The 17,355-nt window shown below is 34.2% G+C and overlaps 1 protein-coding gene across 8 annotated transcripts in view; it reads left to right on the top strand.

The window, feature by feature from the left end:
• LOC106054026 (inositol polyphosphate-4-phosphatase type I A-like) overlaps positions 1 to 17,355 on the top strand; it is a 42,036-nt gene that overhangs the window by 13,458 nt on the left and 11,223 nt on the right. For 7 of the 8 annotated variants that reach the window (XM_056038477.1, XM_056038480.1, XM_056038482.1 and 4 more), the window contains exons 8-18: positions 1,114 to 1,230; positions 2,964 to 3,043; positions 4,324 to 4,414; positions 5,514 to 5,701; positions 6,846 to 6,903; positions 10,691 to 10,793; positions 12,318 to 12,425; positions 13,335 to 13,612; positions 14,304 to 14,504; positions 15,836 to 16,021; positions 16,861 to 16,929. In XM_056038477.1, the coding sequence (XP_055894452.1) occupies positions 1,114 to 1,230; positions 2,964 to 3,043; positions 4,324 to 4,414; positions 5,514 to 5,701; positions 6,846 to 6,903; positions 10,691 to 10,793; positions 12,318 to 12,425; positions 13,335 to 13,612; positions 14,304 to 14,504; positions 15,836 to 16,021; positions 16,861 to 16,929 (1,479 nt within the window). Of the gene's footprint in view, positions 1 to 1,113; positions 1,231 to 2,963; positions 3,044 to 4,323; positions 4,415 to 5,513; positions 5,702 to 6,845; positions 6,904 to 9,857; positions 9,961 to 10,690; positions 10,794 to 12,317; positions 12,426 to 13,334; positions 13,613 to 14,303; positions 14,505 to 15,835; positions 16,022 to 16,860; positions 16,930 to 17,355 lie in introns of all 8 variants that reach the window. The other variant, XM_056038483.1, reaches the window with a different exon arrangement.

Here is a 17,355-nt window from a genome sequence, read left to right as displayed (position 1 = left end):
GTTGTTCAATAAAAGATTGCCAATTAAGTTACATTTGTTGTTCAATAAAAGATTGCCAGTGTTAAGTTACGTTAGTTGTTCAATAAAAGATTGCCAGTTAAGTTACGTTAGTTGTTCAATAAAAGATTGCCAGTTAAGTTACATTAGTTGTTCAATAAAAGATTGCCAGTTTTAAGTTACGTTAGTTGTTCAATAAAAGATTGCCAGTGTTAAGTTACGTTAGTTGTTGAATAAAAGATTGCCAGTTAAGTTACATTAGTTGTTCAATAAAAGATTGCCAGTGTTAAGTTACATTAGTTGTTCAATAAAAGATTGCCAGTGTTAAGTTACGTTAGTTGTTGAATAAAAGATTGCCAGTTAAGTTACATTAGTTGTTCAATAAAAGATTGCCAGTGTTAAGTTACGTTAGTTGTTCAATAAAAGATTGCCAGTGTTAAGTTACGTTAGTTGTTCAATAAAAGATTGCCAGTTAAGTTACGTTAGTTGTTCAATAAAAGATTGCCAGTTAAGTTACGTTAGTTGTTCAATAAAAGATTGCCAGTGTTAAGTTACGTTAGTTGTTCAATAAAAGATTGCCAATTAAGTTACATTAGTTGTTCAATAAAAGAATGCCAGTTAAGTTACATTAGTTGTTCAATAAAAGATTGCCAGTGTTAAGTTACGTTAGTTGTTCAATAAAAAGATTGCCAGTTTAGTTACAGTTTGTAACAAAGTTGGCAATGAAATAAACATTACTAATTTGGATCAAGTATTTCTCAAGTTTAGAGGAAGGGAGAGGGTACTTTCAAGTTGGTTTAGGCTTTGTTTTTGTTTAGTAATTATGCTATATTTTAAAGTCTGTTGCGGGATCCCTCACTTTCACTTTGTTGTGTTGTCTTTTATTGTTGGCTCAAGGTTTTACATTTTTGTATTTCTACATGAGCTATTCACAGGGCATGATCACAGAAATGGCAGTAATTAGCGGTTCTTTCCCTTAGATAAGCTTTGTTGTTTTTTTTAAAAGTAATCTCATTTTATTTTGCGTGTTTATTGTTGATGTTAAGTTATAAGGCAGTATTAGATTGTATATCTGTGTTCTATTTAAAAGTTGTTTTTGTTTTTTTTTTTTTTTAGAAAGACAACAACCCCCATTTTCTGAAGACAATAGGTTTTGGGGATAAGTTTGGAATCGACACAAGCACTAGAGTTCGGCTGACTGTACACAATGTTGTGGAAAGGATGACTGGAACTGTAAGTCAAACAATTCCACTGGCTAGCTAATTTAAAAGATGCACTGAAAAACCAGGACAACTTATTGCTCTTCTGTTTTGATGTTATTTTATAGTCTGTAATTCTCTTACTAATTGATTTTATTATGAATATTTAAATAGAAAATTTAACATTGAACTCTGAAGCATTTGCTGCTGTGTTGGGCAGAGGCTTGGCCTAAGTAAATATTACATGATAATGAGATCTTATTCCCACTAGAGCAGAATTCTCTTAGATTTATTCTTAGTATAGAATGTGGTTTAGTCACAATGGTGAGATTTACTTCAGATTTTGCTTGCGTTATTTAACTTACATAAATAATAATAGTGTTCATAGTGCTAGGGAATGTCACTAATTTATAAATTGTTGAGAATCTTGATTTATTTATTTATAATAATACTAGAAGTATACACCAGTTATGTCCATTGATTTGTTCCCAGGCTTTATACTGTTTATTATGGCTGGAACACCCCCTTTTCTTTTTTTTTTTGGATTGTAATAAACAGACAACTATCAACCTGACATACTTTTTTAGCCGGTGAATTAGTGAAATTTCAAGACTCTCTCTCTCTTTTTCACTCTCTGGAACCCCCATTTTAAATTTTTTTTTTACCTGCACGTCATAATTTTTCTGAAATAGACTTTTGACTTAATTTGGAAAGACTCGCTTCATAATGCGCCCCTGACATATACACGCACTCATATTTTGGGCCCATTAATTCTAGTATCACTTCCCGCCCCATCTCCCCCCCCCCCCCCCCACACACACAAAAAGTTAGTTCTTTGTCCACTCTATGACTTTTCTTCAGCTTCTCAATTCAAACTATATTGTATTTTGGACATGATTTCCCCCCCCCCCCCCCTTTTCCCTTTTGGTTTAATTTACATTTTTTTGCAACCTTTTATTTTAAAGCAAGAAATGTGTATAGTATTAGACACAACATACAGTTTCAGAGCTGAAGGGGGAAAAAAAAGCATTTTCTGAAGGCCCCAATAGAATGCCACATTCCCTTTCCCCTTTTACATTTATTTTGATATTTTGTTCTCTATTTCAAAGAAATATCAATTTGGTTTTATTAACCATAATTGTTTATTTACCTCTGCAGCTAAATGACAACAGATCTAGTTATTTTTTTATTTAGTTAGCATCAAAAGGGATCCTCTGATTAATCACCACACACTTTTCAGATTTGGATTCTATATTAGCAATTATAGTTAGTATTGAACATTTTATCTACATCCTTAAATTAGAAGAAAAAGAATCTAGACTTATCTTTTTAATGCTATTAGGATTAGTTTTGTTTTTTATTTAGACTACAACTAAAAGGAAGCAGAAATGATGTAAGGCATATTGAGATTAAGTAGACTTAGGAAAAAAGAAAAAAAAATTGCTTTTAAAATACAGACTTTGTGTGATATTATTTAATGCTTTATATGTGGACTGCAGCCTTTTTTGGGAAATGCCGAAAATAAAATGCAAAGGTTTGATAGAAAGCTTGCGTCTTTTTTTTTTAATAGTGGTGGTCAGGATCCGAATCTGTCCAAACGTTTCTTTACAAGCACCTAGGAGGTAAAAGGAGCATAAGTACAAAATTAATTTCATGCTGATCAGTATGACTTTTATAAGATCTCTTGATCAATGAGTCAGTCAGTGAGTAGTAACTTAGAAAAATAGTATAGATTTGTGTCTCGATTTCATTAATTCTTTTCCTTAGATGTCTCCCATTGGTCAAACCACTTTCACAATACAGGATTTGTTTGCCAACAATGATTTAACCTTGACCCTCAAGCTTAGGTAAGTCACTGTGCTGTACCACTCACTAGTCACTGAAATTTTACAAATTATAATTTGGAATAGTTATCAGCTGTCTTTGGTCATTAAATGACTGGTTCATCTCAGAGTTTGGATGGCATGAAAGTCTGGGTATTCCATTTCCTAAGGAGGTAGAATGTTGTGGCCCAGAAACAGCAGTTCCCTCCTCTCCATGCAGCTGCTGGGTTGATGCGTTTTGAGATCAGCTGTGTCACAGGATCTGCCACAATTTAGCAATGTATGCTGCAAAGTGTCTATGTTTTTCCCTGGGATTCATTTTTCCATGTTTAGGTTTAGGCACAACGCTGTAGGAATTTGGAATCAGAGTTCAACAAGTCCCTCCTACTTGAAGCATTAGAGTGCTTATAACCACTATCACTTCTGACAAAAACAATCCTACTAAATTTAATTCAGGATGAGTTTAGAACTGGTTCATATTTCCTTAGCTAATTAGGAGTTTGGAACTTGTTAATATTTCTTTAGACAAATAATAAGGAGTTTAGGTTTTATATTTTGTAGATAGATCATTAGGAGTTCGGAACTTGTTAATATTTCTTTAGACAAATAATTAGGAGTTTAGGTTTTATATTTTGTAGGTAGATCATTAGGAGTTTGGAACTTGTTCTTATTTCCTTAGAAATATGAGTTTGAAATTTGTTTTTTTCTTAGCTCATTAATAGTTTACAACTTGTTAATATTTCCTTCGACATCTCATTAGGAGTTCATATTTCCTTATACAGCTGATAAGATGTTTGCCACTTGCTCATGTTTCTTTATACAACTCTTTAGGAGTTAAGAACTTTATTTCCTTAGATTAAGAGATCAGAATTTGTTTATATTTCTTTAGACACCTTTATAGAAGTTTGAACCTTGTTCATATTTCCTAACACAGATCATTAGGAGTTCTAGCTCATATTTCCTTAGACAGCTCATTAGGAGTTTATAATATGTTAATTTTTACTTAGTTAGCTATTTTGAATTTTTTTTTACTGAAAGTCTGATTTCCTGACTTTTTTCCCCAATGTTCTAAACATTCAGGTAGTTGTGATTACAGTCGTCTACTAAAGGCATAATAATAATAAAAATCAAATTATCACAAGTTTAGAAACATTTGTAGTTTTTACTGTAATTTTAACTCAGTAAATTGTCTCTGAGCATATGGAAAAAAAGATATATATATGTTTTAAAAAAACTTGATATGAAAGCATACATTTCTATAGACATTTTTAAATTTGATAATTCTTAAATCTATCATATATCAGTGGTAATAGGTCAAAGGATTGTGGAACAGTTAGAGTTACAGCTTGGATTAATGATGACAAGCTGTCAGTGGCACAGCTCCAGAATCAAAAGGTAAATGTGTGCAACAGTATGGAAGTTGTAGGTGTATGTATGCAACAGTATGGAAGTTGTAGGTGTATGTGTGACTGTTAGCATGTTGTGGGTGTGTGTTTGAGAGTTAGATGTGTGTGCGACAGCTGTAGTGCCTCTAGGTGTGTGACTGTAAATTGTAGATGTGTGCCTGGTCATGTGGCTTGCGCGTTGGACTATTGTTTGGACTTATCGATGGTCTCTGTTCAAACCCTGCCCAGTCCCATCCCCCATCATCCTGCGGGAGGTTTGGACTAGGAAGTAAATTATCTTCAATTCTGAAGGAACATCTGAAATATGTCAAACATTTTACAAACATTTTGCTAGTACTACATTCTGCAGTTACTGGTATTTACTTTGTGTTTTTATTTTCCTTTTCATTGCTACCTCTTTCTCCCCCTCACCAGCCTTATTCTCACGGTAATTCAATGCTTTTACTGACCACTTTCTGCATACTTAACTTTTGTCAGCTGTTGTGAATGTGAAGTAGTCATGTACCTGGTGCTAGACCTCTGTGCATGTAATTAGGTGTAGTATTTCTTGACTCTTGGAGAATGTAGCAGGTCTGGTCCAGAGCTTGCTAAACATTCAAGGTTTGAGGCTTTAGGGTTATTAATTGTGGTTTGAGGCCCCTAATTATTACCATTTTGTGGGCCACACAAAACGAATCATGTCCTAAAAAATAAATGGAACTTATATCATTTGGTCAGAAGGCTGCTGTTTTTTTTAATAGACATAACTTACAATTTTTGTAAAAATTCTGTTACTTTTAGTATCATACCTGGCAGAGTGTATTCTAAATAACATCCGTTTAGAAAAGGCAATTTGTTACTTAACAAAATTTCTAATTTACATATGTATTTGTATTGACTTCCTATCTGTGTTAGCCAGCTGTGTTGTCCCCTTAGTTGTCTCACTGAGGCGGTTTTATTTTTTTTAACACTCTTGGGTTTTAGCACAAAGAAGAGTTGATTAATATTAATGGTGTGTATTGACAGCTTGTTAACATTGAATGTATTTCAAACTTGAGCATACAATGTCACTAATCAAGTTTTTTCACTTTCAAAACCTGTTTGACCAGGAGGGGACTTACAACAGACGAACCAAATCAGCCTCCATCAAAAATCAATCTCATCAACTGCAGGCCCATTTCAATGACATCATAAAACGGTCATTTCGTTTTGCCACTAACAGCGAGAGGTCAGAAATCCAGGTCTCGGAGTACATGGCCGAGAGCAAGTGGACTTTTGAGCTGCCAATACAGTTGTTGTAGGTTTAAACGTTAACATAGTTGCATATCTTTTAAGAGCTGTGTTTAGCTGTTCTTCTTTGGTTATGCTCTATATTGCCATTTGGAATCAAAATTTAGTATTTTTTTAAATTAATATTTTTCCTACTTTATGTAACAAAACAAATTAACATTTTAAAAAGTTTTTGTATAACTTATGATGTTTTCTTCTGCCCTGTCCATTGCATGTGGGAAGAGCATTCTTTCATTTCGTGGCCTTTTTCAGTCTTTGCTTGAAATGTGAATTTTATTTTTGTACATTAAAATATTGGAGTATAGGTAACACCTGTTTTATTCATGCTGAAATGGTAGTATTGATTTGCAATGGTCCAACTATAGACTTATATAGTATACTTAATTGGAAACCGGAAATAAATTCTTATCCGCAACTGATCCATTCACAGACCTATACATATATAGGTTTTTATGTACGTAAACTCTTTTTTTAAGCTTCAAGGGGAGTCAATCTTTTTGTTTTAGAAAAGTAATGATCTTTAGTTTTCAAAGTTTAGAAATAATGAAAAATTATTTCTCGGATATTGACGCAAATATATGAAACAAAGCCATTTCCGGTTTGTTTCCATTGAGATAATGTTTCAAAAATCCTAGATCTAAATAATTCATGTTATCTTATGTACATTTAAATAGATTGATTACCTAGATCTTTCTAGATTATGTATCTAAAAATAACAAAATAATAATTATGAGATGAGAGTACTCTTATTTTTTATGTTCAATTACTAGATCTAAAAAATAAAATTATGTTACATAGGTTAGGGTTGAGAAAACAACAACAACTTTACTTTTTTTTAACTACTTTACAAAATAACGCCTTTATCCAACTTTCTAAAATATTTTCACGACATTTTTTGTAGTGTTAAAAAATCTCCATGTCCAGTCTAGTATAATATATAAGTCTTTGGATCCAACATTAGACTCTTTCAATATTATACATGCCAACTCTAATTCATTTCATTTTTAATGATCTCTTTTTTAACTTATATAAAACTAAGAGAATGTATAAAAGCATTTTAAAGATTTATTATGAATCATAGTGTTAGGAAGAGATATTATGAAAGTTGTTATTACCTTTTGTGCTCTATTTTAAATTTGTCTTCAACATAGACACCTTTGGGTACAAGAAGAAAAATGTATGATCTCCATGCTGCAAGATCTAGGGGAGGTAAGTCTTCAGTGTAATCACAGGAGTTAAAACCCTTTGCTGAGAACATATTTGTATAACTCTAAGCTATCAGTAATTATTGTAACAATTAAAAGAGATGAGAAAAATGTACATAATTTTACTCCAGTTCTAAAATAAAAAAAAAAGAAATGGAATTGTTCAAAATTAAAAAAAAAAAATTCCATGATGGTGACATGATTTTGTTTTGATGTTATTTCCAAATTCCTATCGCATCCATCCCTCGTTAACGTGGCCACAGAAACAGATGACGTTTACATCATCTGCCCTATAGATTGCAAAGTCTGAAATGGGAACTTTATTTTTACTTTTTATCGCATCCATCCAATCACTGCGCTGCGCCATGTATCCACAAGATTGTATTTATTCAGGTGAACTGGTACATTCATACTGTAACCATTAGCATTACAAAACAAACAAATGTCTACGCTATCCCATTAGGCTTTAACAAGATTCTGCCTTATGATAGCCTCCTCCTTCACTTTAGAGATGAGATGAATGCCTGCCCACTCAGCAGTTTCCCCCTCCATGCAGCTGATATGTCCAATCTGGGCTGATACAGTTTAGGATTAGCGGTGTCACAGTTTCTGCCTGGGTGTAAGACTGCATGCTGCAAGCGAGGTCCCCAGTTTAGGATCAGCGGTGTCACAGTTTCTGCCAGGGTGTAAGACTGCATGCTGCAAGCAACGCTCCAGTGACATGTTCCTTGTCTGTTGAAATACTTTTTTTTTCTCAAGTTATCTGAAGACAGTACCAGCTTAGATTGTAAATGTCATTGGTTGAACATGGTTAACCCTTTTGAGTTGGCTACTTTTAGCACATTTGGTGCCAAAAAGACGGAGCATTATCTACAAACTGAGTACTTCTATTACAAAAAAAATTCATAACAAATAAACTAATTACTTTACATACATAAAACTATATATTTTATTGAAGAGAAATAAATGAACTAATGCCACCTAAAAGAATCCAACATAAATATTGACATTTAGCCAAGCTAATTTGAATAATTTATTCACAAAAATTTATCCAAAAAAAAATAGAAAAGAACAGAATTTAAAATTTAAGAGGTTTTTAACTAGTTTTAGGTCTTAATAAGTCGTAATACTTGTGTTTGGGGAAACAAGGCTCTAGGAGACTCTTCAGACATTTCTGTCATAGTATTCTACTACTTTTCTTCCTCCTACCCCCCCCTCGGGTATCATGGAAATAAACACCTTCATTTTGACCACAGTGAGACAGCCACCCATTTATGACCCAGGGATCTTCTTTTGAGCTGTTTGTTGCTCAGAAAGTTGGCATCATATTAGTTTTCCTGACAAATATCTAAACTAAATTGATAGTAAAAAAAAGCAACAGTTTACGAGACGCTAATCCCTTGGGGCGGTGGTGCTCAACCTTATATGGCCGGCGGGCCATTTTAATTTCCGACACTCGCATCGCAGGCCTCATCGACAAAAGTTTGTTGTTTTTTTGTAATTAAATAGACAACCATTTTTATTAGAATCTAGTAGTTACATTAATTGTTGGGAAGTTTATCATAAACCAACTCTGACTTCTATGATGAGACACCAAGTTGGAGCATGGGATCTAGAATTCTAGATACTTCTCTGTGAGGCCATTACATCCTCACCAAAAAGCATTTGTAAATATTGTGATCGTTGACACATTGGCAGCAGATTTTTGAATCTACAAACTTTGTTCAATCTGAACATGATCATCATCACATGGTCTAGACTGAACACATTGCCACATAGATTTTGTTGGTGAATTCAATGAAGCCTCAGAGACTCGGTTCCATTCGACTCGACAACTTTTCGAATAACTCTTGCTGTCAACCATTCTTGTGGCACTATTAATAGTTACTCCCACTAATTTCTCCCAAGAAAGAGAAAGATCCCCTGTGTTGGTCGAAACTTCTTAGACATGACTTCGACAGTGAATGTCCCATGCATGCTCCTCATAGCTACTAACTTCTCTGATTTCAAAACTGCTGTTTGTACCACCAAATAAATACCAAGATTTTGAGCGGTATCAGATATGTCAGTGGTAGCAAAACATTTCAAAATCTGGTTTGTCTGTTAGTTTTGAATGGAGATATTTAATTGAGCTATATCTTTCCCTTGCCTTACAATTGTCATAAGAAAGGTTGACTGCTTTTACAGCAATCTTCTTTTCAGGACTCCTTTCTTCCATCATTGCTAGCAACTTTTTGGAAAGTCGAAAAATGACTTCATGTCTCTACTTACGATGTGAGCACATTTGTCTTACAGCCAACTCTTTTTCTTGTCTCTTTTTGGCAAATATTCTTATCAATCCTGCGCTCTAGGTGTAATTTAACAATTGCGTTACAAACCAAGAATCCCCCCCCCCCCCCCCTTATTAGTTATGAATATGTTTTGATTTCATAAAGCTGTTTAATGTTATGTTCTTTACAAAGTCTTTCTTTATAAAACAAATATGTTGGCTTATTATCGGTACCAATCGATTTACTTTTATGTAGGGAAAGATTTTTGTTTCAAGCTGACGAGGGGATTTTCTACACTTTTGGGCCGTATCGGTGGGCCGGAAGGAGCCACGTCGAAGGCCATATTTTGGGCATCACTGCCTTGGGGTATATTTACAGTAACCAAAAACTCATACAGGTCATCTCTATCCAGCTCCTCACCCCTAACTCTAAACCATGTTACATTTGATGTGCATTTTCAACACTACTAATACTAGATCTAGTGTAGACCTAGATCTAAAGCCTTCCTCATTGCTGCTCTGAGTATTATTAGGGCTATCAGTCAATAAAACCTTTCATATTTTTCAACAAACCAGATTGGGCCAATAGATCGGCCGCGTCGTCTCATAAAGGTTAAAAGAGTTATAAAACTTGGATAAAAACTTAGAAAAGGTTGGCCTCTTAAAATTGACTATTTCATGTTTGACAGCTAGTGACAGAATGGGAAGAAGAGCAACTGATATGGAAAAGTCTGGGGGTTGAGAGGGCTACCACCTACATGAACACGATGGACATGTACACAGACAACTCAGGTTTTTACATTTAGCTGTCTCAGCATGCAAGCACGGAGTCCTCTTGGAAAACCTTTTTAACCTCTCTCCTAATTGCATGCATTATAACATAAAATCATTGCCAGTTTGTCCTTTTTATTACTTTGACATGCTTTCTAAATAGAACCCATGCTCTCCCATGCAAGGGAATGATTTTTTTAAAAATCATTTCTAATAGTTGAAAAAGAAATAAATGATTTAAAAATTGTTTACGATTTCATACAACTTGGAACTTGTTGGGATTAACTCTTGCTATATTTAATAAGGATGTTTTTGGATTGTAAATAAAAGATTTATTTTTGATAAGATGACAGAGTAGTGCATCCTGAAGTGTATACAACTTGAGAATGTCCAATCCTTAAATTCAGTACAACTTAGATTTTGAATTATTTTAAAAAATCATTTGTTAATAGTAAGTAATTTAATAAAGTTGCTATTCCTTAAGATTAAAAACACAAATTTAATTGTAAATGTTTGAAATCATTGATAGAAATGGGTGTGACATGATTTTGTCATCATCTTTGTTCATTTTTTTCTTGAGTTGTTTTTAGTCTTTAATTTTGAAACTTTTTCATTGCTATTCATGCTTTTTTTTTTAATTTGCTGATCAAAATTGGCTAAGAAGGAGGTGGTTCACTGAATGTCTTGGATTGGAAAGCCTGTTATGAGTTGTGTGTGTTTGTTTTTGCATGGCATATTTTTTCTTTCTCAGTTTGCGTTTGATGAAAACTTTGCCAAGAAAGAAGCGGCTGATTATTGCATGAGCCTGATTGTGTCTTATAGCCAACACGAGTTGCACCTTCGAGAGTTTGCAGGTGATGTTTTCTGTACTGTCATGGTGTCGTTGTAGTATTTAATTACATTAATAGCACTTTTTTAAATGTTGCATTTGCTGAACTTAACATACAACATGAAATGAAGTTTGAATGAAAAACAAAAACTTCCTTTAGACTTCCAGAGAGTTTTCACTAGAGTGTCTTATGAGTCAACTTATGACCACTTGACTAACCAGCTATTTCAGGCTTGCCCAAGACATGTTAGCTAGGCGAACTTGGAGGTATCAATATATAAAACTGCAGTCTTGAAATTGATTGAAAATATGAAACTTAAATTGAACATAAAGTATCCCTTTCAGAACTTGTGATCTATAGGGCAGATGATGTAAAGTTCATTTGTTTCAATGGCCATTGGTCATCGAGGGTGCCGTTTGGCCAGTACAATGATCAACTGCCTTTACTTTCCCCAACTAATGACTTATTGAATAGGTTGCACTTTTGATTCCTTCTTTGCTATATGTTTATGTAATAATGGCATGTCTTATAGCATTTCATTAGGTCATAGCCTCTCTTGGGGTCCTGTAACCTTTTACACTCTTTTCACTGCACACCCACATTGAACTTTGCACTCTTCATGTTGCTGGTTTTTTATTTTTGCTCCCGCCATCATTGCCAAAGTGTGTAATGATTTTCTTTTCCCTATCATATTTTGTCAAAATTTTTCAAAATGTGGGTAATCTCTTTACATTTCAAGACTAAAAGAGTAGTATATAGTTTAAAGCAAAAATAAACCAAGATAAAACTTAGACCCTTGAACTCTGCTAGGTGTTCTTAATGGCAGCTACTTTAAATCCAAGCCATACTTTAGTACTCCTAAACATGAATTTCTTTTTACTTAGAAAGAAACTATAAAACAACTATTAATTCTTTCTCTCCGTAATTATTTTCCACATTCTGACAGAATCATTCTTTTGCACATTTGTACATTCTATCCTGTTATGATCAAACTTTAATAACATCTTTGTTTGTAATCAGAAAACGTTACTTTTGATATAGAATTATAGGAGAACACATGTTCTTTTTATAAAACACAAAAATTAAAGTTTAAAAAATCAAAAATTAATTAAAGAATTAATGGGGTCACTCAACGATGGTATCGTTAATTAGGAGAGAAAGAGTTAAAAGTGTAACAGGACTGATATTAATTTGTCTGTATTTTAGCGAGTCATAAATGTAGATCTAAGTATAATCGAATTATCGTTAAAAAAGTATAATCCAGAATCCAGCATGTTCAGATTTTTTCAAAAAAAATGAATCAATAACACATTGATAGAGTCCTGCAAGTACTTTAATTTATGATATAAAATATAATAAATTATACTTCTTCAACAAATGGCAATAAATGAGCAATGTAAACATTATATGATGTAGTTATCCTTTGCAATGTCAAATTAATTAGAACTCAATACTTTTGACTCTTACGTAACTGACTTCTGCTAATTTTTTATTTTTTTTCTTCTTATCTCTTATGTAATTCCCTTTTTGAAACTGTACACATTTTAGGCATCACTTTCAAAAGAAGTGCAGACAAAGGGAAACTGGAGCTGGAGTTTATTCCTATCAACCTCCATGTGGAGAGAATGGTGGTGTCCTCGGACTTCTCTACTCCAGGTAAAATCTAACACTCTTTGTTTATAGTACTTTTATGTCTGTATCATTCATTGTCTTAGATACACCTCATCACACTTAAAAAAAAAAGGTAATGGTAGCCCTTTCAGACCTTGCAATATATGAGGGCAGATGATGAAAAGGTCATCTGTTTCATGGCCATTGGTTAACAAAGGTTTTATATTTTATGTGGATAGCACAACAACCAACCACCTTTACTTAACTTAGTCCTAAAAAATCTAAATTTTTCAAAATCCCTCCAGGATTGGAAGTCTAAACCCTTCAGTTAGAAAGCCAAGCGCTTTACTACTCAGCACCACAATCTTCATCACTTTTATACTCTAAAATAATAGATAACTCTGCAAAGTTTTCTAAAGGTTGCATAATAAGCTGCGGAGAAGCTATATTTTGTTGTAACGATACTTAGTTTTTTTCTAGCTTATTCTTAAAGCTATTCAATGCTTAGGGACATTATTAGAAAGCAAGATATGTCAATGGAACTTCGTCTATATAAATTAATGAATACATGTAGACTTCAGCCTCAATAAAATATTTAAGTAGAAGGCAACTTCATTTTGAAGCACCATTGGAGACTAAGTGTTTTTCCTTAATGAAATAGGAGAATTGAAAAATAATAATTATGAATTATTTTCAAATGTCTAATTAATAGGAAACCACTAATAATGCTAATAGAAAAATAAACAAAAAAAAAACATTCTGACCCTACTTCCCTCCACTCTGCAACTCTGACAGACAGTAAAGCTCTGACCAAGTTAATTTGTCACAAGACCATATAAATTCACTTCGGAGAATTCCTAGCCTCACACCCATCATCCAAAGTTAACCTAGAGCTACTTTTTCTGCCCATTCTAGTTGGTTTCTTGACATAGTTTGTTCAACATTTGATGACAGGGAAAATGTATGACATCACAACTGTGGGGGCCTTCTCGACCCACTGCAGGGAGATGAAGACTGGGGGCCTGAAACGTGTGCTGCACCAGATCAAAGCCAGTTTTACACCAGACAACTCCTCCCAGCAGTTTACCAAGATACAACGGGCTTGCAAGTACCTCAACGAGGTGACTGAACTAAAACAGGAAATGAAGAGACTGTCTGACCAGATGTACGAGTCCGCGGTCAATCAACAAACCTCTTTGGTTCATGAAGTGATGGCCATTGTGAAAGAAAAGGTTTGTCTTTAAATATTGTTTTCTCTTGTTTTATGTCTGACCATCTTTTGTTTTTACCCCTTCAGAATACATGCCTATAGTTCTGACTGTACATATCTTATGCTATTCATGATTTCTTTGTTGCAAGTTCTAATGCATCCAGTTTTATTGAAAACATGAAAACATCAAGTAGTAAATGACATTCTTTATGTTTGAATCTTTTATTTCTGACACAGAAGATGAGGGGGGAGGGGCAGGTAACTTTTCTACTCTCTCCAGTTTGTGCCTTTTTTTGTAGTGTTAATGTTGATCATTAAAAATATGGAGGGGCAGATCTTAGAGAGGTAGTTGGAGATGGACTGGTCACACCCTTTGAAAAGATACCAACAACAGAGCTAGACAGGCCTTAGAGTGAAACCCCCAGGGCACATGTTGTAGAGGAAGACCGAAAAGAATGTGGCGAGGCAGTATACTAGATGAAGTTGAGAGGAAAGGAAAGAGCTGGGAAGCCAGTTAAAAACTAGCAAGAGACAGTAGAGAGTGGCGTGTTTTTACTGAGGCCCTATGTTCCATGAGGAACTCAAAGGAAAGATGATGATGACGAATGTTTATCATCCTCTAGTTAATAAATAGCATGACTAAGTTTTTTTTTTACTGAGTCATAAAATCTAAAGACAGTCAATAGTTAATCTAGTAGCTATATGCATTTCAGATAGCTCAAGTTAACAGCCTTTGTGAGGAGCCAGTAGTGGTTGCGGCAGCAAACGCTTACCTGTCTGCCAAGCGAAATGCAAATGTCAGTGATGGGGCGGACTCATCGTCATTAAAGAACTTGTCAGTGGAGAAGACTAGAAACAGTGAACAGAAGTGGTCTGGTAGCAGCTGTGTCAAGTCACCAACCATGGAGCCATGGGTCAGTTCCTAGTTATGTGAATCAGCTCTTTAGAAAATATAATGTTCAAGCTAATCTTCTTATAACAAGAAAAAACATAAAAAATACTTTTAAAAGAAAAACTTAAAGCTTATACTAAATGTATTTGTATTCATTAGTTTAGATCAGTCATATCATTAAATTTGTAATTGATCTAGACTAACAATAATAAATATATGCGATTAGAAATATTTCTACAAAGCTTATATCAACTCTGTCTGTCTGCATTGTAAAAAGTTGTACACATTATTTCTCGCACATCCAATCTCAGATTAAGCTGAAATTTTGCACAATTATTTCTTTTATCTGACAACGCAAGAATCAATAAAAAAAATTAACAATTAGTTTAATAACTATTGGTAATTAATTATTTTGTTTGGTATCTTGAACAAGAGAAAGAAATCATACTTGACAGATACGGTGGTATAAGTTAAACATTTTTTTATGCACTTAAAAAGGATCATGTAAACATTCACCAAGATACTCTCGTCTTCCCTTCCCCTTTCACGACTGTTCTAGACAAATGATAGGATCATAGTGCATTCAGAAAGCTAAAAGCTAAACAAAAACAAATATTTCTATCTCACAGATCTAGGTCAGTCATACATAGCATTACATGACTGATCCAATGTAATTGATACAATTTACACTTAATATAAACTTTGTTTTTTAAAAAAGTATTTTTTAAAGTTTCTCTTGTTACCAATTGTTTTTGTTTTTGCGCAATTTCATGCTTTAGCTTTCTAAATGTGCTGTGATCCTTGCACTTGTCTATTCCAGTTGGTATAAGATAAGGGGTGTGGAGGGGGGATCTGGGTGAATGTTACGGTGATTGCTGTTTTTAAAAAAAGTTGTACCACTTGAAGTCAAACTCAGGGCTCAAGTCTCCTGAATGTGACTAATTCAAACAAAATAATGTATTATCTATAGTTAATAAACTAATTAGTAAATGTAACATGCAAAATTTCAAGTTGATCCCAGATTGAGATTGGGAGAAATAGCATATACAAACTTTTTACCAGACAGACAGAAAGACGGACAGAGTACATTGAGATTGGCTTTGTAAAAAGTAAACTGTACTTCATGTTTTTCATATCTTTCCCCCACTTGCTGAAAAACTGCTACACATGTTTGTCACATACTAAAAAGAAATGTAGATTTATGTAGTTTACAAAAAAAATATATATATATTAATGCTTAGTAACATAGTGAGTTGATATAAGGTTTGTAAAAATATTTCTAATCACATTTAGATGGTTTGGCCATTTTTTTTTCATTTCTTTGATCAAAGTTTAAATCTGTTATCTCTACAGGAAGTGACCTGTGTGAACTTGAAAGCTGCATTTGTTTGTCTACAGTCTGTGGTAGACAACTTCAGCAAGACTGAGAAAACCCAAGAACTGGTGGAGGAAATAAAACCAGCGTTGACCAAGGTGCAGGGCCTTTTGGACATTGTGTGGGCCCGGCTGTCTTTGTTTCTTACATTCTTATGCATCATGGTAAGCCTGCTGTGAGTTTGTCAATCTTCTTACTTAGTACAGTACTCTTGGTGTCAATCTCCTTACTTAATACAGTTCTCTTGGTGTCAATCTCCTTACTTAATACAGTACTTCAAACCTCCCTACTTAGTATAGTAAAAGTAAAAAGTAAAGTTTCCCTTGCGATCTATAGGGCAGATGATGTTATGGTCATCTCTTTCTATGGCCAATGGTTAACAAGCAGGGTGTTATGTGGCCATCACAATGACCAACCGCTTTTACTTTCCCCAGCTAAAGTCAGGTACCTATTAGAGTTGGGTGGACTAAGGGGCGCCCTAAAAATCCCAAAATTCAAAATCCCAGTCTTCACCGAGATTTGAACCCATGACCTCACGTTCGGAAGCCGAGTGCTTAACCACTCAGCCACCGCGCTCCCCTCTTAGTACAATACTCTTGTTGTAAATCTAACTACTTAGTGCAGTGCTCTTGCTGTAAATCTCCTTACATAGTACAGTACTATTGCTGTAAATCTCCTTACATAGTACAGTACTATTGTTGTAAATCTCCCTACTTAGTACAGTACTATTGTTGTAAATCTCCCTACTTAGTACAGTACTCTTGTTGTAAATCTCCCTACTTAGTACAGTACTATTGTTGTAAATCTCCCTACTTAGTACAGTACTCTTGTTGTAAATCTCCCTACTTAGTACAGTACTATTGTTGTCTATCTCCCTACTTAGTACAGTACTCTTGTTGTAAATCTTCCAACTTAGTACAGCACTCTTGTTTTATTGACTGGAGAAATCCTCTGGACCCACTAAGTTCTTAACAATATTTAATTTTTTTCATCTACTGTTTAGGAGAATAAAGGTCAGGTGAAACAGGCTCATGAAGCTAAAATCCGGAGAGATATTGTTAATGCCCACGCTGTAAGCTAAATTTTTTTTATTTTAATAACTTTATCATGAAAATATTTATCATTCGTATAATAATAATAATGGCAATTCTGAAGATTAAGGATGAGTGCAGTGTTTCACATGTCTATGCAAGCCCAGTTGTGACCTGCACATTTTTCCCACATCTGATGCAGACAAAGCCATTTTGTTTGCCCAATGCATATTTAAATTTTATTTATGCCTTCTGTGCAGAGGGCTCCATTTTGATTTCACTAGCATAGAGGGGAAATAGCTGGCAGTAGATGGCTTCTGAAAGAGACGGTGAGCTCTCTTGTAGGTGGCAGGACACACATTTGAGTGATAATAGTAATAATTTATAGAATCCTTTTCATCAAAGGTCAATGAAAGTTGAAATAGATTTTAGATGATGTGTCCATTAATACATTTATTAATTAAAGA

Source organism: Biomphalaria glabrata, chromosome 8 (genome assembly GCF_947242115.1).
Source record: "Biomphalaria glabrata chromosome 8, xgBioGlab47.1, whole genome shotgun sequence".
NCBI lineage: Eukaryota > Metazoa > Mollusca > Gastropoda > Planorbidae > Biomphalaria > Biomphalaria glabrata.
This window is presented reverse-complemented; position numbering and strand designations above follow the sequence as displayed.